At 41.3% G+C, this 21,654-nt stretch overlaps 2 protein-coding genes across 4 annotated transcripts; one reads left to right on the top strand and one right to left on the bottom strand.

Annotated features, from left to right (window-relative positions):
* Positions 1 to 254: 254 nt before the first annotated feature.
* On the bottom strand, positions 255 to 4,246 carry PTTG1 (PTTG1 regulator of sister chromatid separation, securin). Its single transcript, XM_085073474.1, has 6 exons — positions 4,103 to 4,246; positions 3,123 to 3,225; positions 2,633 to 2,811; positions 2,015 to 2,105; positions 1,367 to 1,516; positions 255 to 407 (listed from the first exon to the last, which is right to left on the bottom strand). Exons 2-6 carry the CDS (start codon positions 3,202 to 3,204, stop codon positions 316 to 318), a joined length of 594 nt encoding a protein of 197 aa, XP_084929600.1. The 5' UTR covers positions 3,205 to 3,225; positions 4,103 to 4,246; the 3' UTR covers positions 255 to 315.
* Positions 4,247 to 4,346: 100 nt separating this feature from the next.
* On the top strand, positions 4,347 to 15,194 carry SLU7 (spliceosome associated SLU7). 3 transcript variants are annotated; one of them, XM_085073471.1, is made up of 16 exons: positions 4,348 to 4,373; positions 4,781 to 4,952; positions 5,588 to 5,741; positions 6,007 to 6,087; positions 6,628 to 6,792; positions 6,937 to 7,002; positions 8,556 to 8,603; positions 9,088 to 9,219; positions 9,498 to 9,595; positions 10,969 to 11,036; positions 11,227 to 11,366; positions 12,136 to 12,297; positions 12,722 to 12,826; positions 13,014 to 13,088; positions 13,344 to 13,448; positions 14,361 to 15,194. In XM_085073471.1, exons 2-16 carry the CDS (start codon positions 4,789 to 4,791, stop codon positions 14,538 to 14,540), a joined length of 1,743 nt encoding a protein of 580 aa, XP_084929597.1. In that variant the 5' UTR covers positions 4,348 to 4,373; positions 4,781 to 4,788; the 3' UTR covers positions 14,541 to 15,194. The 3 variants fall into 3 exon arrangements, with proteins under 3 accessions (XP_084929599.1, XP_084929597.1, XP_084929598.1); XM_085073472.1 differs by having other exon boundaries at positions 4,354 to 4,372; positions 4,775 to 4,952; XM_085073473.1 differs by lacking the exon at positions 8,556 to 8,603 and having other exon boundaries at positions 4,347 to 4,373.
* Positions 15,195 to 21,654: the final 6,460 nt, after the last annotated feature.

The raw sequence follows: 21,654 nt of genomic DNA on the forward strand, positions 1-21,654 counted from the left end.
AATTGGTTCAAACCCCTGCATGTTTAATGATTCAAGTTAGGCAGTGAGGGCAGAAGGACCTCAACCTATCACAGCCACACACAGCCTAGCCAGCAGGTACCAACTCCTGGATATGTGACAACAGTGTATTATAGCCTTGCTTAGAAGCTTATCCAGGCTCTGCTTTACCTCCTTGTCAGATAATCTCCTTCTCAAAGCCCTATTTTACTACCTACATCTTGGGCTTATTGAAAAAGGACAAGCACAATAGTATATAGGTTAAACTCATCTTTATTGTAATACAGAACTATATGAAATTTAAACTCTATAGAAACTTCAGAAGACACATGAAACATCATAATTTGGTGGTTCCATGTCGATGATCTCATCCAGGGTAGCAAGGAAGTCAGCAGTTGACTGTAGCAAGCCTGGAACTCAATAAATCAAATCAGTTTCTCCAACTCAGAATGCACACAAACATGAGCTAGCTCCCCATAGCTCAGCATAAACTTCTTGAATAAGCAAGGGAAATATAGTTTCATAGTATAATGCAATCCCACCCAACTGATCAGTTTGCAATGCACCACAAAAGATTGCTCAGTGTGCTGCTTTTCACGGGGTAGAATTACTTTTCTTCACAGTTGCTGGTATGGGCTGTGTTTTGGATTTGTCCTGGAAGCAGTGTTGATAATTCAGGGATGTTTTACTTGTGTGAGCACTGCCCAGCAGTAGAGTCAAGGCCTTTTCTGCTCCTCATCCCACCACTGAGGAGGAGGAGACTGGGAGTGCTCAAGGATCTGGAAGGGGGCACAGCCAGAACAGCTGACCCCATGGGGCTCAGGGGATATCCCAGACCATATGGAGTCATGCTCAGCAGATACAGCTGGGGGGAAGAAGGAAGGGGGGACAATTGGGGTTCTGGCACTTCCCTTCCCAAGCCACCATTACATGTGATGGAGCCCTGCTGTGCTGGAAATGCTGAACACCTGCCTGCTGATGGGAACTGAATGAATTTCTTGTTTTACTTTTCTTAAATGTATGGCTTTTGCTTTAGTTATCAAAACTGCTTTTATTCCAAAACATGAGGGTTTTCTTCACATTTTCCCTTCTGATTTCTTCCCCATCCCACAGCAGAGGAGCAAATAAGCAGTTGTGTGGTGCTTGGTTAAGCCATAAGTCAGCAACACCACTGAGACCACTGCTTGAACTAGCAGGGTTGGCCAGGTACACTGAGCTTGACTACACAGAAGCAGCTGCTTGATACTGATGCATTGCTCTGGTAGTTTAGACAGCAACAGCAATTCAGTGCTTATAGCCAACTGGCTCTTCACACAAAACACTTGATGATCATTGCGTGTACTGAAAATCATGCAAACTTTCCACTTACAGGATTCTCGTGAAATCTCTTCAATCTTCACAGGTGAAGGAACCATGCTCACACATCTGTTGTGTGTCCTTTCAAACACCATTAAGGGAACACCACACAGGTTGATGTTGCTTAGTTTGTGTTCTTCAGGAAGATCAAAACTCTCAAAGTCTGTTCGAGAAAGACAGACTGTAAGCATGCAATAGCCTGGTAAGCTGCAAACCCTCCTACACTAAATGAAATGGGAGCCCATATAAAACAACACGAGTCTCCTCTTATGGGATTTTTATTTGCAGTTACACCTTCTTTTAGGTTTCCATGAAATCCCATACACCAACCCTCACAGAAACACTAGACTGCCTAACAGAACTGATAATGTAAAGCAGCTAGTAACTTCAGAAAGCAAAGTACATATGGCTTCATCAACACTGAAGTCTTTGGCACAGTAGTGTTCACACACATCCACATGAAAGCTTTAAGGACACACTTTGAAGGACCATCTCATTTTTGTTTAATTATTTCAGAAGTAGCAAACACCCTTATGTTTCAGAAAGGACTCAGAAATCCAATGCTGGCTTGTGTGCCACAAGAACTTAGATAAATTCTTAAAATGCCAACACTCATAAAAGCTTTATTGTTAATTTTAATAATTACATCAATAGTTCTTACCTTGAGGATCCAAAGGAAACATATTTTCTATTTCTGGCCAGTCCTCTTCAGGCACTGTACGACAGCTTTCTAATCCAGTCTTTTCATTAGTCTTAAAAAGGGAAGTCACATTATTTGAGCTACTGTAGAATGTTTGTAGTGGCTTTCCTGGGCTATTCAGGTCTACAGACAAGCACATCTGTCATACTGCTCTCAGCCAGGCCTAAATTCTAATACTTTCAACAAAGTAAGATGGAGATGAGCAAAATGTTTCAGCTGAGTTTATGCAGCTCAGTGGCAAGAAATGACTGCACTAGAACAGGTAATTCCTAAGATGTGAATAAGCCATTAACTCAGGCTATTTTTTCTAGAACCATTATGCAGGTGTCCTGGTTTTGGCTTGGATAGAGTTATTTTTCTTCCTAGCAATTCTTATGAACCCATGTTTTGGATTCATGATGAAAACAGCATTGATACACAGAGCTGTTCTATCTATTGCTGAGCAGTGTTTACAGTCCAGGCATTCTCTGCTTCTCACAACCCCACAAGAAAGGAGGCTGGGGGTGCACAGCCAGGACAGGTGCCCAGAGGTAAGTTATATATTTCCCCTCCTCCCCAGTATAAGTGTGTTGTACTCACCTTATTCACAGTGCAAGGCTGATTTTTCTGTTTTATCTTATCTGTCTTGCTTGTGACTCCTTCAGTTTTATTCACATTTCCAAGAGCCTTTCTGACAGAGCGAGATGTGACTGGAGTAGTATGGATTGTTTTTTTAGGCAGTGGAGTGTTAACCTGTGTTCTTTCAGCTAAGACTTTTGCTGGAATAGGGGGGAAGAAAGAAGCAAACTTTAGCAACCTCTCAACCCTAAAGCCTGCCTCAGTTTTAGTGCACCTGCTGGAAAACTAGTTATCATGGAAATCATTGCTCACCATTTATAACTCATGAGCATAAGGCACATCTATGACAAAAGCACAGAGTTATCCTCAATTTTATAGTAACTGAGTTTGGAAGAATTGGTTGGGTAAGTGGATGTATGAACACAAAACTATTAACATTAAAAACAGTATATAACACGAGATTTATGCCCATCACTCAGTTCCTTATTGGCTTAGGACAGCAAATACTCACAAGATCGTGAAGGGAGCTTCATCTGACTCTTGGGAGCACCAACTTCACCGTTCTCCTGATCAACAAAGATCAGAGTTGCCATCTTCAAATTGATAAGACCACCCTGTAGAGTCCATACAGCAGAGAGAGAAAATAATTTTTGTCATTTGTTCCGCCACAACACACTTTTTAAGGAAAAATAAAAAATTAATATCTCCCAGCTTAGCATCCCAATCCTTGGCTCAACTTGTAGCACTTGAAAAGCCAAGGGCAATACCAGTTATTTTACTAGCAGAGACATCTTTTCATCAGAAAAATAAACCTTCAGAAAACACCCAACACAAATATCACTGCTGGTTTTCAGCCCTACCTGAGACACCAGGTCAGAGCATTCCCTGCACTGTAACAGCACAGCAGCTCCTGCCTGGTGCTCATCAGAGCTATGTCATACGTGGGCAAGCAATTCCTCATTAAAGAGACTTGCAGGAAAACCCAAGAGTCACAGTCAATGAGGTCGGAAAAGATCTCTGAGATAATCAAGTCCATCCTACACCCGACCACCACCAGACCATAGCACTGAGTGCCACATCCAGTCTTTCCTTGACCACCTCCAGGGACAGCGACTCCACCACCTCCCTGGGCAGCCCGTTTTAATGTCTAACCACCCTTTGTGTCATGAATTCTTCCTGATGTCAAACCTAAGTCTCTCCTGGCACAGCATGAGGCTACTTTTTCTGGTCCTGTTGCTGGTTGCCTGGGAGAAAAGACCAATCTCTACCTGGCTGCAACCTCCTTTCAGGCGGTTTTAGAGATAAGGCCTCTCCTGAGCCTCCTCTTCTCTAGGCTGAGCTCCCCAGCCGCTCCATATCAGACTTGAGCTCCAGACCCTTCCCCAGCTCTGCTGCCTTTCTCTGGACGAAACCCCTCTTGTTTGTACAGCTTGAAGCACAAAGCCAAAGCAAGACCTGCAGCCCCAGCCCTGCCCCGAGCCCTCAGCTCACCTCAGACAGCGACAGCACAGAAAAGGCCAGACCCGCTCAGAGCTCACCGCGCTCAAACACCTCAGGTACCCTCACACGCCAACGGCGCTGGCTTTTAAACCGGCCGCGAGCCGCCCATTGGCCGCTTCGACCCACGCGCGGCAGCCGATTGGCTGAGCCGCGCCGCTCGCGCGCCGCCGCACGCCAGCTCGGGGGCGGGCACGGGGAGGAGACCCCGCCCCGGAAGTGAGGGTGCCGCGGGGCATTGTGGGGAGGCGCTGCGGCCCGGCAGGTAAACAGAGACAGGAGAGCGCGGCGGGAGCCGGGAACGGGATCGGGATTCGGGATCGGGATCGACTTTCGGGATAGGGATCGACATCCGGGATCCGAGAGGGCGGGCTGCTGTAGGACAGCTGCTGGCGTCCCCGGGCCCGGCGCTGCTTCCCCGCGGTCACTGTCTCGCGTCGCTTCCGGGGTAGGCGCAGGCCCAGGCCTTACGTTAACAATAGGGTAGTTTTGGGTTTTCAGCAGTGGGGCTTATTTTTCAGGACTGAGGTATGTCAGGAATGCATAGTACGAAGTTAATAACTTCACTGAGTGACATAAAGTCACGTTGAAGAGCTGTGATGTCAGAGGGTATTGATCTGTAAGGATTTTCTTTTATGTTCTAATTTTGTTTTTGCCTGCTAACGGGGGGAGAAGCCAAAATGGCCTCAGGTGCGGTAGCCAACGCTCCTCCTGCAGGAGGGGCAAATGATTTGAGCCTGGAGGAACCAAAGAAGATGACAAGGGAAGATTGGAGGAAAAAGAAAGAATTAGAAGAGCAGAGAAAACTAGGAAATGCACCTGCTGAAGTGGATGAAGAAGGAAAGTAAGTTTTACTAAAGCTGGGGTTATTCTAAGGCTTCTGAATAAAATTGTCTTTTCCTGTTGTGGTTACAGAACAGTTGTGAGGATAACATGCAATTTCAGTGTGAGTTACTGTAAAAGTAAATAGTTGAACTTTGTATTTTAATGTTCTAGTTATTCTCAGAAATCAGATATTTTTCAGAAAATTGTAGTTTCAGTGTTTATCTACTGTGAGCTATCAACAGTTCTGCTAAAAAGTCCAATGTATGCAGCTAATTACAAGTGGTATTTTAAAAGTCAGCAGAACATAGTGCAGGGGAATTTTACTGTGCACCTCATCTGTTCCCTCTCTCTTGCTTCTGTGAGGCTTGTTGCTTCTGAGAAGAGAAATGTTGGTTTTGGTTTTTGGCTCAATAACATTACACAGAATAAGCATTTTGATTTGAAGTCAGGAGTTTAGGTGAATTAGGTGGCAACAAAATCTCAGTGTCTGTGTTCATCAAACTGAGAATTTATTTTGCAGTGCATTTTACCTATTTCGTTACTTATTATCACTCCTAAATACTTGAACTTTAATGTGAAGGTTATTTGTTAGACTAAGTTGTTGTGAGGTTCTTTTTCCCATGCCATGTATTCATTGCACAATGTCTTTTACAGAGACATCAACCCTCACATTCCTCAGTACATCTCCTCAGTACCCTGGTACATAGATCCTTCTAAAAGACCCACACTAAAGCATCAGAGACCTCAGCCAGAGAAGCAGAAACAGTATAACTCCTCTGGAGATTGGTACAAACGAGGAGTTCAGGAGGTATGCAAAGTGTTTTTGCTGTAAAATAAAGATTTGGGTTGATTACATAGGAAATTTCTGGTTACATGGTTTTGAGGGGGGCAGGAGCTGGGAATTCTCATTCAGCAGCCAAGTCACAGTGTTTGACAAGAATTAAAACATGTGTTTGGGGTTTGGGGGGGGGCATGCCCACTTGGGTGGTGTTGAAAACATGAGTTATTTCTTGGGAGCACTTGTGTGGATCTGCCGAAGTGTCCCCAGCAGTGCCTGTTGTGTTTCCTGTCAGCATGCTGTGGCCACGAGGTACCGCAAAGGAGCCTGTGAGAACTGCGGAGCACTGACACACAAAAAGAAGGACTGCATGGAGGTAAACTTGGCTCTTGTCCCTGTCTTAATGGCTTTGAAAGCCGTGTGAATTGAAATGTTAGTGACAGATCGGCTGTAGGTGAAATACTGGGTTTGGAAAACCTGTTTTGTAAAATGTTACAAGAGATGGCTTAAGAATTTCTAAAGAAATTGTTATGTAGGAAAAGTGATACAAGTCAGTGTGTCATTTGTCAATTTTGGTTGTAATAAGATCTGAAACAGCAGATGAAGATGTCATTTTCTTGTTAATTGCATTAACTCAAGGTCTGCTGTGTCTGTTTTTCTGCTTCATGTCAGCTAGGAGCCACCCCCAGAAATTGTTCTTATTGCTTTCTTAATTGTAGAAAATATAAATAAAAATGTATTTGATTTGGAGTCAGTTATGCTACATAAAAGTGCAGAACTGCTTGCATTTATTTACGAGTCACAGGCTTACAGTGATTAATTTAGCTGGCTTTAGAGGAGCTTGGTTGATTTTTAGAGGGATATCTGAGTGAGTAACCTAATGGAATGATCTAACCATCTTTTTTTTTTCTTTCAGAGACCCAGGAAGGTTGGAGCAAAATACACAGGCATGAACATTGCCCCAGATGAACATGTGCAGCCTCAGCTGATGTTTGATTATGATGGGAAGCGAGACCGGTGGAATGGTTATAACCCAGAGGAGCACATGAAAATTGTCGAGGAATATTCCAAGGTTGATTTGGTATGTAGGTGCTATGATTTACTGGAAGGAGGGTTGGTGTTTGCTGTGGCTGGGCTGAGAGGAGGGACACTTAATGTGCTCTGTTGATACTAGACCTTGTGCTAAAAAGAAACATTTAAACAAATGCATTTTCACACTCCACAGGCCAAACGTACACTGAAAGCCCAGAAGCTTCAGGAGGAGTTGGCATCAGGGAAGCTGGAGCAAGTGGTAATTAAACTTATCTAATTTATTTTTGTTTAGGCTGAATAAATATAAAACAGATTACTCTGCTTTCTGACTCTTTCAGTGTCTATACAGAGTCTGTTATTGGGTTTTATGCCCTTCAGTAATTTAAAGATTTTCCTAGCACCAGTAAGTGCTGTGTTACATTCTAGAACTTGAAGCATCTTTCAAATGAGAGTTGCATTGTTTTCCCCTTATGGGCAGAAATTCTGTGTGATTATTTTTATTGCTAAAATTAATGACATGGAATTTTGGGTCTGAATAACTGGTTTTTCATGTAGCAATTTTTTTTCATGTTCTGAAGTGTTTTTCTTGCATTTAAAGATCGTTACAGTCGGACTAGTGCTGAGGTAATGACTGTTTAATGACTGTGCACGGATTTAGTAATGATTAGTATAAATTGGAATAGGAAGGTGTTTTCTTTATCTTAAACCAATTTGTTTCTTCTTAAGTTGCTGCTCTAACTCTTTGCAGTGTCTCTGGTTATTTGAAGGCTGACCATATGTATTTCCCTCTGGCTTATGACTGCAGGGTTTGCATCTTCCACTAACTTCTACAAGCTCCTGTTAGATTATAGATTATACTGATAATCTTTGATAAAAAAGTCTAGTTTTAGAATGCATTTCTGATTATATTCTAAGTTTACAAAATGGGGAAAAAACTGCTGACTGCTGCTGGTCAGAAGTAGGTTTTTAATCAAGGGAAAACACCAGGCCAAAGCCTCCACGCAGAGGCTGTTTTCCAGAGGCTATGCTGTCCCCTCGCAGGTTGTCACTAGATGGCACAGTGAGTTCGAGTTCCCACTCAGCCTGAACTACACTGCTTTGACCTTCCCAATAGAAGAGATTCTTCCTCTTTTCATGCCTGTTTGCACCACAGGACAAACACTGTTGGTTTCTATATACTTACTCATTGTAAAATGGAGCAGTAAGAAGAAAAGTGTCTTTGAAATTTAAGAACTGTGTCTGAGGGAGAGAACTGAGGCTGATTTGCGCAGTCAGTGCTGGCCAGTTGCTGGTCAGTGTTCCAGGGCTCACAGGTGTTTCCATCCTTCCTGCTACAAGTATTTTTCAGTTAAAGACTAACTAGGTTAAAAAAATAGAATCTGGCTGTGCTTGGTGAACTCAAATTAGTCCCTCTGATTCATGCTTAGTATTCCCCTAAATCCTGACTAAATCCTTGAATATATATCTCCTTGATTATTTTTTAAGCTTTCAGAGTTGCAACATGGTTATATTTACATGATATGAGATGTTCTAGTCTAAACCCTCAGTGTTCAAAGATATAGCAAGCTCTAAATAACAGCAACAGTTTTAGAATTTGCTGCTCTTGCAAAGCAGTGGGGATGCAGTAAAAAGGTCTCCAAGAAGTCTTTCATAGAGAATGTTATGCTGCAGTATTTCTGCCTTTTGGGCCACTGGTAAATGGTATTTTGTATCCAGCATGAAGCTCTGCTTTGATTGCCCTTTGTATCCCTGCCATCTTTCCTTTCTCCCCTATCTTGTCTTCTCTGCTGATGTGCTCTTTGTTTGCTGCAGAACTCCCCAAGACACCAGTGGGGAGAAGAGGAACCAAATTCACAGACAGTAAGATGATTATCCACTGCATCACATCATGGGCAAACAAAGGACCTGTAGTTAGTGGAACTAAAGTAAACTGAAGTAAAACAAGGGTGGCATAAGGGGTTGAATGTTGTGTCCATGCCACTGCCTGCCTGTTCTTTTGGGCAGAGGTTGCTGGATTTCATAAAGAGGCTTCTTGTTTTAATTCCTGTGTGTTGTCAAACCTTAGAGATACAACGTGGTGTATTTTGGCCAACATAACTATTTTCTTAATATCATCATAGTTATGTTTGGATAACTATTTCCATATAAGGAAGGGGAAATTCTTTAACAAGAGTATTTCAGAAGTGTTGAATGTTAGATTAGTCTGAAAGCACACTTAAATCCAGTGTGCCACCTTGTAACTACAGGGATTGCAGAATTTTAATGAAACCACTGAAATCAGATTCTATATGTGTCTCCAGAGTGAATGAGTTCTTTTAGTTAGAAATTTTCCATCTCTCCTTAGGAAAGAGATCACAACAGTGAAGATGAAGATGAAGACAAGTATGCTGATGACATTGATATGCCTGGGCAGAACTTTGACTCTAAAAGACGCATCACAGTCCGAAATTTACGTATTCGAGAAGATATTGCTAAGGTGAGTAAAGAATTCTTTAAAAATGTTCTCCTGTATTTTTTGAGTTAATTTCAACAAATTACATGTTTAGTTATTAATGACTTTGTTTATGGGTCTAGGAGTTTGGAGGTTAAGGTCTGTTCTCTGTTCTGTTCCTGTTCATGTTACGACTTCATCAAGCTCATCCTTTTGCATGAAGAGAACTTTTTAAAACATCCGAACTGGGGCATGCAGGAGTAACCTCAGTTCTTTCAAAATCGTAAATATTAAGTATCTTTTATGTTGTTTTCTTTCCCTAGTACTTGAGGAATCTAGATCCAAACTCTGCTTATTATGATCCCAAAACAAGAGCAATGAGGGAGAACCCTTATGCCAACACAGGCAAGAATCCAGATGAGTAAGTTAAAATGGAGTCATTCTTGTATATCCAACAAAGCTCTTAAAAATTAGATCAATAGATTTATGTTTTCTTTTATGTCCTTTAACTAATTAATGTCTAGTCAGTTATGTATACATGTAGTAGTAAACGCAGGAAAAAAAGCTTTTATTTAGGAGCACCTTTTGGTTTAATATTTAAAAGTGGTATTTTTGTAATACTGACTGACCCTTAATCTTCAGGGACGTGTGGACCATGGTTTAGTGTACAAGGGCTAGGACACTGCTGCATCTAGAGGTGATGCCTGTAAACAATAATGATATTTATGTAAAGTGTTTCAATAACCAAATCTTAAACTTTATCCTTTGTTTGTTGGGAGGCATTCAGGTCTGGAGACTAGCATGGAGTATCTATAGTACCTAACAAAATATTTGAGTTAGAAGCAAGATCTCCTTCTATATTAATGGATTCTGCATAGAAAAGGTGTGAAAGCTTTGGCATTGTCTAGATATCTTAATTAAAGGTGCCATAGGCTGGCTTTTGGCTGCACACTCAGCTGTCCCCCTTAAACCCTGAGTCAGACACTTGACCTATGTTGTGCTGGGAATGTACAGAGCAGGCAGGCTGTGAGTAAAACATGTATTCAGAGAACAGTAATTGGATTAGCTCACTGCCTAAAATAGAATGGCAGTGCCTAAATGATAGCAAATAATGCTCTTTCCACCTCTCCTTGCCCCCAGCTAGAATAATGCCAGTCAATTCTCCTTTTTAGATGCGGAGGCTTTTGCTTCTCTCTCAAGTCATAATTTGACCTTTGTTGAATCTAAGTTTCTGCCACAGTGTTGCAGACTGTAAATTTTTCAGAGTGGCTTTGGAAAGCTGAAAGAGTGGGGGATTGGATTGTTAGCATTATTTGATCCTGAGCCTGTGTTTCATGTATTGATTGTGCATCTCTTCGAGGGCTGTGCACAAGTGTCTCAGCATCACTGAGAGCAGTGAAGCTGTTCCAGCCTTTATTTAACTTGGCCAAATATGCTGGGTCTGGTTTGAAGAAGAATCACAGATCCAGAAGTGAGAATCACTGTGCTGGAATATCACAGACTGTTTATACATATTTATTGTGTAACTAGATCCAAGTTTAACTAGTAGTGCTTGGCATCTCAGACAGAACTGCAGGTCTGTGTCATGTGTTCTGTAAACACAGACATCAGGGGTTTTGAGTGACTGTCTAATGCTTTCATGGCTTTACAGGGAGCATAGGTTTTCATTTCATGTATCGAGTTGAATGCACTGTCTTTTCCCTCTGTTCTTAACTCTTAAGGCACTTCTGTTGAAGTTTTGTGTTTAAGAGGAAATCACATTACAAAAGCTAAGAATTGTGTTCTTTTCTGCAGAGTTGGTTATGCAGGTGACAACTTTGTTCGCTACACAGGAGATACCATTTCAATGGCACAGACTCAGTGTAAGTGGGGCTTGGGGTGTTTTGAAGGAAATTGACTTAAAATCCTTAACAATGCTGCTTTCTTGCAAAAGAGAAGTAAATGTGTATAGATTGAGGCCTTCTTTCAAATTGCTTCAGAATTGAAGAATGTAATTTGAGTGTGCATGTCAGTTTTAGCGTAAGTATTGAGTGAAACCTCTTGTGTACACAGTGTTTGCCTGGGAGGCTTATGACAAAGGCTCTGAAGTTCATCTTCAAGCAGACCCTACAAAGTTAGAGCTCCTTTATAAATCCTTCAAAGTGAAAAAAGAAGACTTCAAGGCCCAGCAGAAAGAAAGCATCCTAGAGAAGGTAATAAGCATTTGATTTTATTTAATAGGAGTTCTGTTGAGTTTGAAGTCTGGGTCTGGAGGAGCAAATAAGATCACTAATCCTATGTGAAAGGGAATCAGCTGTTCTCAGCAGCTTAGACTTAAAAATATTTTTATATGTATATACACTATCTCATCAATTGATTAATTTTATTATTTAGTGTAGGGACCTTAGAAGGTCTGCTGGTATTTCTCTGTAATATTGGGAGCTTTTCCCTTAACTGTCAGAATTTCTCCACTTAAGAAATCTGAATTTCTTTCCAACTCAAGTTTTGTTGCAGTCTACTATATAAATATTGGTTTTATGTTTTGCAACTTGTTTCTTGGACAATTGAAAAAGAACTAAATAATCCATTTAGATTCCAACCTTGTCAACATGCAAGTGTGGAGTCGGACAGGAGGATACTGCTCTGGTTGTACCAGAGCCATTTGGCTTGGTCTGGACAGTTCTCCTGGTTTTAGTCAGAAGTATCACTGTTGTCATTCTCCAGGTATAAAACAAAACAAAAGCAAACAAAAAATAGACCAAACCACCCCCCACACACATCTAAAAACTAAAAGACACCACAATGGCCATAGGACATGATATATTTCTGTCGTAACTCTTCACTAAAGATTAAACTGTCTCCATCCACTTTTGTGCCTTCTTCACAAGGGAATAAAGGTGCTGTTTTTGAAATGTTTGCTTAACTACACAAAACATGGGCTTTTTCCAAAACTATTATATGTTATTTCTATTTGCATTTTAGTATGGAGGACAAGAACATCTAGATGCACCCCCAGCTGAACTGCTGTTAGCTCAAACAGAAGATTATGTGGAGTATTCTAGGCATGGAACAGTCATCAAAGGACAAGAGAAAGCTATTGCTTGTTCTAAGTATGAAGAAGATGTGAAGATCAATAACCATACGGTATGTTAGGTTATGTTAAAATTTTTAAAAAATTAAATACCTTCCCATTGGAGGTATATTAGAATACAATACAATATAATTAATACAGCAAATAAATTTCTTCTGTCTGTGTGACATTCTCCCTTTTCTGCTAAGCAGAAATTTCACATTGTCACTGTTGTGATGTGAAGTTGAAGAGTTGCCATGGCAATCTTGAACCAAAGGAGAAATTTCTCTATTTGCCTTCCACTTTGAATATGAGTTGACCACATCCTGTTGTGGTTCCCTTTTTTGACAGTGTGCCTGTAAGGCTCATGTAAAGCAGCAAAGTATGTTTCATAGCTTCCTTTTGAACTGTGGATAATTCACTTACCAGGAGATCAGCTCAGGAGTAAATTGCAGCCTGCCTGGTACAGAAATAACTGTATGGTGTGTTCACTTGCAGTGCATTTGGGGTTCATACTGGAAAGAAGGCAAGTGGGGTTACAAGTGCTGCCACTCCTTTGTCAAATATTCCTACTGTACAGGAGAAGCTGGGAAAGAAATTGCTGTAAGTATTCTCTTGTTTATTCATGTGGAAAGAGCTGAAAAGCATTTGTCGTCCTTACTTAACGTTAAGACTGTTTTGCATTTTGGGGGTTGTTGGTTTTTTAGGGATTTGTGGGATTGGGTTTTTTGCCCTTTCCCTTTGAAATGTGCTCAGTAACAGGGTATCCTTGTTCTTGTCTGTTGTATAGAATACAGAAGCAAGTTTAATGGAAGAGCAGCCTGGGGAGGAAGAACACGTGACAAAACCCAAAACACTGATGGAGGTAGGATGTTTCCCTTTCTTGGGAAGACAGATATTTCTCCTCAACATTTTAAGAGAAGAAAAGATCTGTATAACTACAAAATTGTGTAGAGTCATAATAAGCCTGAAAATTACTAGACTGCATTATTAGAGCATTAACATCTTCATTGAAAACCAAACTCTCAAATAGCATTAATAGAAGTTTGAATTTAGTGGTTTGGACGTTGTTAATGTTGGCAGGTTGAATCTTCACAGTAAATTGTTTCCCACCTTCCAGATCCACCAAGAGAAACAGAAAGAGAAGAAAAAGAAGAAGCACAAGAAGAGTTCAAATTCAGACAGTGAGGGTGAAGAGAAGAAGAAGCAAGAAAAACTTAAAAAGGTGCAGTATAATCTTCAGTGGCTTTGTGGCAAAAGAAACATGACGTTTCTTACAGCATCAGTTCTATTAAGCCTATAATGTAGTTCTTGCTGATATACCATGGGATACTTTGATGCTAATTTTGAGCTAAAGCAAATTTAAAGTGCTGTTAGATGTTCTAAAGTATACCGCCTATTCCTCAAACATCCAATAAATATTTAGTTTTGAAAGCCTTAATTTAGATGACTTGGAACATTTCATGTCAAGGTACCTATTACACCTGTAGCTCTATAAAAAGCATTGCAGAACATAATGATTTGTGTATTGAAGAAGAATGTAGAGATCAAATGCAATGTCAAAGCTTAACTTAGCACTTTTTATCCCAGACTTGGCCCAGTCTCATGGCTGATGGAGTAAATCCATGCTCCAAGCCATCCACTGCTGAGCAGCAGTGTGTTCCTCTGAGCACATCAGCCTGCCTCCGGCTGCTCAGAGGGGAAACCAAATAAAACCATGGTTAATTAAAGCAGGGTACAAATGCAACTTCTTTTGCAGTAGTAGTTTGAGGATTGAGATAACACAAAGCATTTAAAAATTAAAACCCCAAACATATACCAAAACATAAACAATTCATTTGTACTTGTTGGACCATGATTACATTTTAGGTAAACCCTACAAGTTTCTTACTTGATTTTTGGCATTTGGAAAGAGAATTAAGTGTCTTGTTTGCTAAATAATGTTTTACTGTCATTTAATGTTAAACACTAAAAAATCAGCATTAACTGAAATGTTCTGTGGGTGGGCCATACAGATGTGCATTGTTTGTGCCACCTTTGTGCCTGCTGCTTGTCCAAGAATCTAAGGCAAACCTTCATTGATTTTCTTGATTAACTTTCATTGTGTAATTTCTGATTCCCTTTGCTCTCATTTCAGGCACTAAATGCAGAAGAGGCTCGACTTCTGCACGTCAAGGAAATCATGCAGTTAGATGAGAGGAAGAGGCCCTACAACAGCCAGTATGAAGCCAGGGAGCCAACAGAAGAGGAGATGGAGGCCTACAGAATGAAACGGCAGAGACCTGATGACCCCATGGCCTCTTTTCTTGGACAGTAGTCACACAGAGCATCATTCCAGCACTCAAAGCTTTTCCACACTTGTTTACAACTCCCTAGACACTTGATTCCCTTGTGTGTGTCCAAAGTGCCAGGAATGGCAGAAACCTCTTTTTGCCCCAGAGACGTTTGTGAAAGCAAACAGCAGATATGATCAGTCCAGAACTTAAAACAGTTTTGTAAATGTGTGTGTGTGTATACAAATACACAGATATTACATGTACAGATAAAATACATTCACCTACTCTGTAAATTCCTTCAGTCAGAAAAGATCTGACTGAAATCGTAGGTTTATTTGGCCAACTAATAGGTGCATAAAGTTGTGATACAGTAAGACTGACTACTCAGAAGAAATGGTCAGCAGGTGTCAATATAGAAAAAAAATTGTTGACAAAAAAATTGACACAACTACTAGAGCTTCTTACTTCTAATGGTAGTTGCCTGTCTCATGACTTTAAAAGTTTCTTGATCACTCTGTAGTAAGTATTTTGGAAATGTAAAAATTGATTGCTTTGTACACTTCTGGTTAAATTAATACAAAGATCTGAAGTCCTGCCTAACCTTTTAAAGGAAGGGGTTAGAAGCAGCTGACTGTAGAGCTTTTAAATTCCAATTGTTTCTGCAGATGTATTTCCATATAAATTTCAATTGCAAAGATCTGAGTTCTTTGGTTTTCTTTTGATGACAGTATCTTGTTACATGGTGGGACACCAAGTGTCAGAGTCTAATACCGTGTGAGTATGTGAAGCAGCATCTGCTTTGGTTTTGGCAATATTAGTCCTTTAACTGAGAATCTTCCCCTTTTAACTATTAAAAGGGGAAGAACTGGGTAAAAAACTGCACAGTATGATTTTAGAGTTGGAAGGCTTGGGAATTACTTCTGTTGCGGCCTAAGCTGCCTTTCCAAGGAAAAACTGCTGTTTTCAATAAATGATTACACACAGAAAACATACCTTTAATGTCCTATGTGTGATTTCACAGCTGCTTTGACGACAGTGATTTGGCAGATGTAGCTAATGATTGCAATTCTGCACTGGTCTGCAGTATAGTTCTGTATTAATGCTATATGTGATACTTTCATCAGTGATCAAAATTTTAGGTTGAGTATTTACTGTGTGACAGATCCTCTGGCACACTGTAAGTGCCAACTGAATTAGCTGATTTGAAGTGTAAACTCCTCTTAGGGCTGGAGCACCTGAGCTTGTGCCAGGATGCTTCCCACTGCAACTGCTGTTGGCTTGGGCAGTGCCAAGTTCAGTCTGAGGGAAGAGGAGCTGTCAGAAGGGTTCCTTAGGCTATCTGCATACCTTTCTAAAAGTTGCAGTTCAGCCTAAAAAAGTCCTAAAGACTTAATTCGTTATGAAGACGACAATTCAGAAATAACACAGGATATAATACAAAGGAAATTTCAAGACTTAACTTGTAGCTGTGGATTGACTGCATGGAAAATTTAGTACATCAAGTCTACTGAATTTATGCAAAGTGATCGTTCAGGGATTTAAATTCAGTCCTAAATTTAGAATGCTTAGATTACACCAATGAGTCAAACCCAAGCACTTGGGGCAATAGTGATCCTTGCCAGATCTTTAGTCTGAACTGTGAAGGAAGAGAGCTCCTGTTCCATAAACAATTGTCAGGTTATTTTTTTAACCTTGAGAGGACAATGTGTTATCCTGAGACTTGTTCTCAAACAGCTGTAACGTTTATCTGATGATTTTAAAAAAACTCATGAATATATTTCCAGCTAGAATACTCCAGTCAGATGGATAAACATTTGTCGGAATAAATAGCAGGAAATGTGAAGCAATGCTGATACACTCAGAACCTTTCAGGAATACTCAGACCTGTCTGATTTTCATCGTGAATATGAAATGACATCTCTCTTCTTTGGGAGTTTATTCATGGTGCAGCATTCTGTGCATGGAACTATGCAAGATTATTTCTTGCATCATTTCCAGTTTTTCCACCTGCCTCTGTTACTATGCAGGCTTCTCCAAGAACAGGAAAGGAGTTTGGTCAAAATTTAAAAATATGTCTGCTGTTCACCTGCCCAGGAGTAATTATGCACTGGACTGTCCACTGAACCTCATAAAATGTCAGACCTGCTCTGAAGCAAATGTTTCACGTTAATAATTTTTAATCAATATAAATCAGCAAGGGGTTTTTGTATGGAAAGAGGTTACTAGTATAAAATCATAAATACTTATTTTTAGATTGTCCACAACCTTTCCACAGGTTGTGAAACAAACAGTTTAGATAGAAAAATAATACTTTTTGATGTGAGTTTTTTGGCAATCTCAGAGCCCATAAAATGTAAAGGTTTGACCCAAGGGTTAGTCAGATTTCTGTGACTAATCATCATGAAGCCCATTGCTGGGATCTGCTGTTCTGTCACACCAGGCTGCATATTTATTGCTACAGTTGCATTTTCTGGTGTCTAAAATATCACGGGGCCATTTGTAGAAGACTTGACACTTACTTCTCACCATATGTTGCAGAAACCCAAGCATTTGCAATTGTAAGTTACTGACACTGTCAAAATTGTCCTGAGGAATGACCAATATCTCAGTTCTCCAAGCAGCCCTGTCGAGCTCTCCAGCCCAGAACAGTTTGTCTTGTTTCAGGGGGTCCCATTTAAGGGTCCTTCCAGCTTAAGATCAGACATTCAATTTATATTTCTGTCTATTCCAGCCCTGGTGTGGTTGTTCTTGTGGTAGGCATGTGGTTTGCTCCTGTCCCTGCTTCCCTCCTGTTCCCTCACCTGTCCCTGCTGCTGGAGACCATTTGCAGAAGCTCTAAGACAATTTAATTGTAAGATCAGAGGGGTAAGAGTTCTGTCCTCATGGTGTTTGCTGCTTTAGCTGCCTCCAGCACTGCCAGAAGGCCTCAGCAGGAGTTAAAGAAAGTGTCCCACGCTCAGGAGTGTTTAGCAGCCCTCGCCAAGTCACTGGCTGTTGGTTACTCTGCTGCCCATGCCCATGGTTTGGTCATTCTTTGATGGTTCTTGGGGGAAAAGAAGGTTTAATTTGAGGGAGAATTGGCACAAAACCAAAATCTTGTACTTCCAAGATTTTGTATATAAGCTCAAAAAGCAATTTCTGATATGATTTGAAGCAATTCTTGCTTAACTGATTCATTTGTCAAAATGAAGATGCATGTGATGGGACAATGCCAAAAAGCAGCTCCAGGCAGATCTTGGCTGGCAAGTTTCATGTCTCTCATGCTTCTACTGGTGCAAAATTTTGAGTTTCCAGTTCCAATCTCATGAGAATTCCCTGCAAGCCCTTGACTGAAATAAGTTGATTAACTGGAGACTCTGCCTTCCCCTGTCAGCAGCATCTGTTCCTCGGGAAGCTCGGCTAATGTTTCTGCCATGTGGCACTTCCCAGCGAGGGCTGCGCAGCCCCACGGATCCAACAGATGCAGAACCAGAGCCAAGCTTAGAAATCCATGGATGTGAGCAACTCTGGGATGTCTCAGTCCCTCCCTGGCCCTCCTTTGGCACCAGCTGCTCTCCTTCCCCCCACGGCAGACCCCAAGCACCAGCGCAGAGGAGACACCTCAATCCCACGCAGCTCTGTGGTAAGCAGCACAATTTGGGGAATTGCTCTGGTGGTATTTCAGAGGTGTCTGGGGGTTGGGAGGCTCAGTGGAACCTCTTCCAACATACCAGTGGAATTTGAGCTCACTCGTGGAACTCTCGGGTCTCTTGGGCTTAAGAATCTGTGACCATAACCTGAGGTGACCCTGGCAACACCCGCAGAGCTGGCCTGGGGCATGATTATCTAACATGGGAAATCTGCTCTGGTCAATAGAGCAGGCAACTGGAAATAAACAGCTTGCTCCCTTCGGCCCTTAACTTGCTGCCTCAAAGTGGCTAAACAGCTCTGTAGCCCCAAATCTGGCCATGGAGGAGCTTTCCTCAGCTCTGTGTCTGAGAAATGTTGAGTTCAAAGCACTTTTATATATATTTATATACCTATTGAGAGGAGTTTTGCCTAAATTATATAAAACAGAATGGTAAAACAAAAGGAATTTACACATGTTAAATAAAAAAAAGAAACATTTTCCAGGTTTGTAAGTCAATTGGCATCATTAGATGAGACTAACAGAATTTCACATTGTGTATCTAGGAAAATTGCTTATTTTCACATGTATAAAATCAAATTTAAAAAGCAGAGCTCAGTTGTAGCATCTTGTACATCCCCTCACAGGACTTTCAGAACTGACACCTTCTGTGCTTTCTGTTTTCTGTTAATAACTTCTTACAACTTTACCACATGAAAAGCATATTGAAATTTGTTCCTGAGGTTTTTCCAAAGTGAAAACACTTGCAGAAGCTGTTGGGACATTTCCATTGTGCATGGTTTGCAGGATAAGGTTCTTATTAGCAGGAATGTTTCATAGAAAAGAAAATATGTGCTTCCTAAAATATTAAATGTATAATGGCTTTGATATCACTCTGTCATCCCTGTGCCTTCTGAAGTTCAGGGAAATTCCAGAATTTAAATGATTAACTGGCATTTCAAGACTCCTGGCCAAACTAACACTTACCACATGTGAATGTTCTGTGATTAATGAGCCAGGTTTGCTTGGAGCCCTCTGAGACCCTTTTTAGTGTTTGATTATTAGAATAATATTGCTTTCACTTGTGAAAATATGTGCTCAAGTTGCATTGGGAGATAGCCTGATTTTTTTTTTTTCAAAAGCTATATTGATAGAATCCCAGGATGGTTTGTGTTGGAAGGGACCTTAAAGATCTCTAGCTTCACCCAGCCTGCCCAGAGCAGGGACACTTTCCACTAGATCAGGACGCTCCAAGCCTTGGCCAACCTTGTCCTTGAACGCTTCCAGGAGTGAGTCCACAAGAGTCCACATTGCAGAGACAGTTCAGATCTTGCTGGGTTCATACATTTCAACGCTCCATTGCAGAATACCTGTTGGTAGCCATCATTCTGAATTAGACCATCCTCAAAACCCAGACCTTCATGTTCTGTATCTCTGTTGTCCCCCTGTAATTTGTTCCCTGAGCCCCCATTGCTGCAGCTTCATCTCTGTACCTTGGTTTATTTGGGAGCAGAGCAGAGCTGCTCTGCTCTGTATCTGGAACTTAATCGTGTAATGCTCCTTTGCCATCTAATGAGCACATGATTTATTTAGCCTCCTGTAACAAAGCCCCCATTGTGCTGGAGTGTTGTGAGAGAAAGCAAAGAGTCGGCTGCAGCCTGGCTGTGTAACTGGAGGACATCCCGCCAGGAACCCCCCTTGGAATTTATTTTTCTAAGTGCAGAGGAGAGCAGCACATACCTGATGACAAAAGCAGGCAGCAGCTGGCATTGCTGCTCTTCAGCCAGACCCTTGCCCCAGGGGAACCACGGTGTCCCTCTCTTCTTACTTCTCTGACATTTTACAGTGTTTAAAGAAACAAACAGATCACCCTTCCCGTGGGAGTTGTTTATTTGCACTCTGTGCTGCTCTTTTAATACCTGGCTGCAAGTGTGGTTCCTGAACGCATTTTTGAAATGTAGTGACAAGTTGTGTTTAAATTCTGGTTTTATAAATATCTGGGAAAAGGAAAGCGTGCAGCTTCTGATGAATGATACACTCCCTGAGCAAAATGCCCTGATCCTTTTTCAAATTCGCTTTCATTTAAATAAAAAGTTTTGCCATTGATTTGTGTGGAATCATTGTCAGACTCCAAGCAGATTTCCAATAAATCTCTGTTGGATGGCAGTGCTGCATACACATCCATGTTCCAAGCACACACCTCTGCAATGAGCTCAGGTGACCCCAGGCTGGAGGGACAGGCCCTAAGGCTTTTCATGTTTCATGCTTGCACTCATTTTTGTACTGAAGGAAACTCAGCAGCATTCCCCTCTCTCCTTTCTCCTCTCTCCTTTCACCTGACATTGACTCAACATTCACCCAATTCCTCCTTTAACTCTTTCAGCTCAATAAACCATCAGGGAACTGCATAAAAACTCTGATCACCTTCTGCCAGAGCAGAAACTGACCCAGCTCAGAGGAGTCCAAGAACTATATCTGCAGCAAGGCTGGTGTGGGGGACAGGGGAGAGACAGGGTGAAGGCAGTCTCTGCTCTTCCAGCAGCAGCTCAGACTCATTTCCATTTAAATGGCTTGAGCAGATTCTGCTCTGAGGCCCAGGGATCACTGGTGATCTATGAGCCATGTGAAATGAAGTTCAGCTGCTTTGAGAAACAGTATTAAACGGTGAAATTAAAGCCACTTATCCAGGCTGGTACAGCCCCTTGATTCAGAGAGTGAAAACGTCCCAATGCTGTGTGATAGGATATTCTCAAGATTTTCCTGTGGGTTCAAAGAGCCCAGACACTGCTGGTGAAGAAGTTAAATGTGCTCACAACATGGTTTCAGATGGAAAAACAAAATTTCGTTAGCTAAATATTTGTTTACTTATCCAATGAGGCTTCCAGATATGATTCAGTTGTTCCCACCTAAAGATCTACCCTTAAATATTTTGCCAGGGACAAATCGTGTAACCTTACCTGGTCAAAACTCCCAGGGAAGATTTACATGATTAAAAGCAGCCATATCAATTTAAGGGAGTTTTTGGCAAGTGTGCTTTCCCCAGCACAAGGCTGCTTCCTTCTGCTCCGTGCTGCAGCCAAAACCCTGTTCCTTGCAACTGCTTCTAGTGCTGAGAACTGGGAAACCAGCCTTGGAAAAAGCATGAGGAAAGGAAACTCCTCTAAGTTGCTTTGGCTGCAGAACGCTTTTTATTAAACCAGGGACTGAAGGAACACAGGGACCTGTCTTTGATCCATGGAACATCAGGATGACTTAGAACAATAGCAGTGACTTTGTTAACCTTTCTTCTATAAACTATTACCAATTAACTAGATAATAGGCAGTGTAAAATTAAAAAAAAACAAAACACCATGTTGGTTATGTTTGTTATAAGGTCATGCAGAAAGATTAACTCCTGTAGGAATTATTGGACTCTAGTGAAAAAAAAATGAATACGTGTCTGTAGTGACACTGCCTTAGTCCTCTGCCCTGCTAGCTGGTGTGGTCACTAGGTAGGGCAGCCACATCTGAGAAGTCTGGGGTTGATGAGATCTCTCAGGGATATTATT

This window comes from Lichenostomus cassidix, chromosome 13, assembly GCF_008360975.1.
Source record: "Lichenostomus cassidix isolate B80296 chromosome 13, HeHo_3.0, whole genome shotgun sequence".
Lineage (NCBI taxonomy): Eukaryota > Metazoa > Chordata > Aves > Passeriformes > Meliphagidae > Lichenostomus > Lichenostomus cassidix.

Excerpts from the sequence above, each read along its gene's own strand:
- PTTG1 (XM_085073474.1), bottom strand. The coding sequence starts at position 3,204 with ATGGCAACTCTGATCTTTGTTGATCAGGAGAACGGTGAAGTTGGTGCT. Across the intron at positions 2,106-2,632 it reads AGCCTTGCACTGTGAATAAG|ACTAATGAAAAGACTGGATT; the intron begins GTGAGTACAACA and ends TCCCTTTTTAAG. Across the intron at positions 1,517-2,014 it reads GTTTCCTTTGGATCCTCAAG|ACTTTGAGAGTTTTGATCTT; the intron begins GTAAGAACTATT and ends TTTCTCGAACAG.
- SLU7 (XM_085073471.1), top strand. The coding sequence starts at position 4,789 with ATGGCCTCAGGTGCGGTAGCCAACGCTCCTCCTGCAGGAGGGGCAAAT. Across the intron at positions 9,220-9,497 it reads TTCGAGAAGATATTGCTAAG|TACTTGAGGAATCTAGATCC; the intron begins GTGAGTAAAGAA and ends TTCTTTCCCTAG. Across the intron at positions 11,367-12,135 it reads AAGAAAGCATCCTAGAGAAG|TATGGAGGACAAGAACATCT; the intron begins GTAATAAGCATT and ends TTTGCATTTTAG.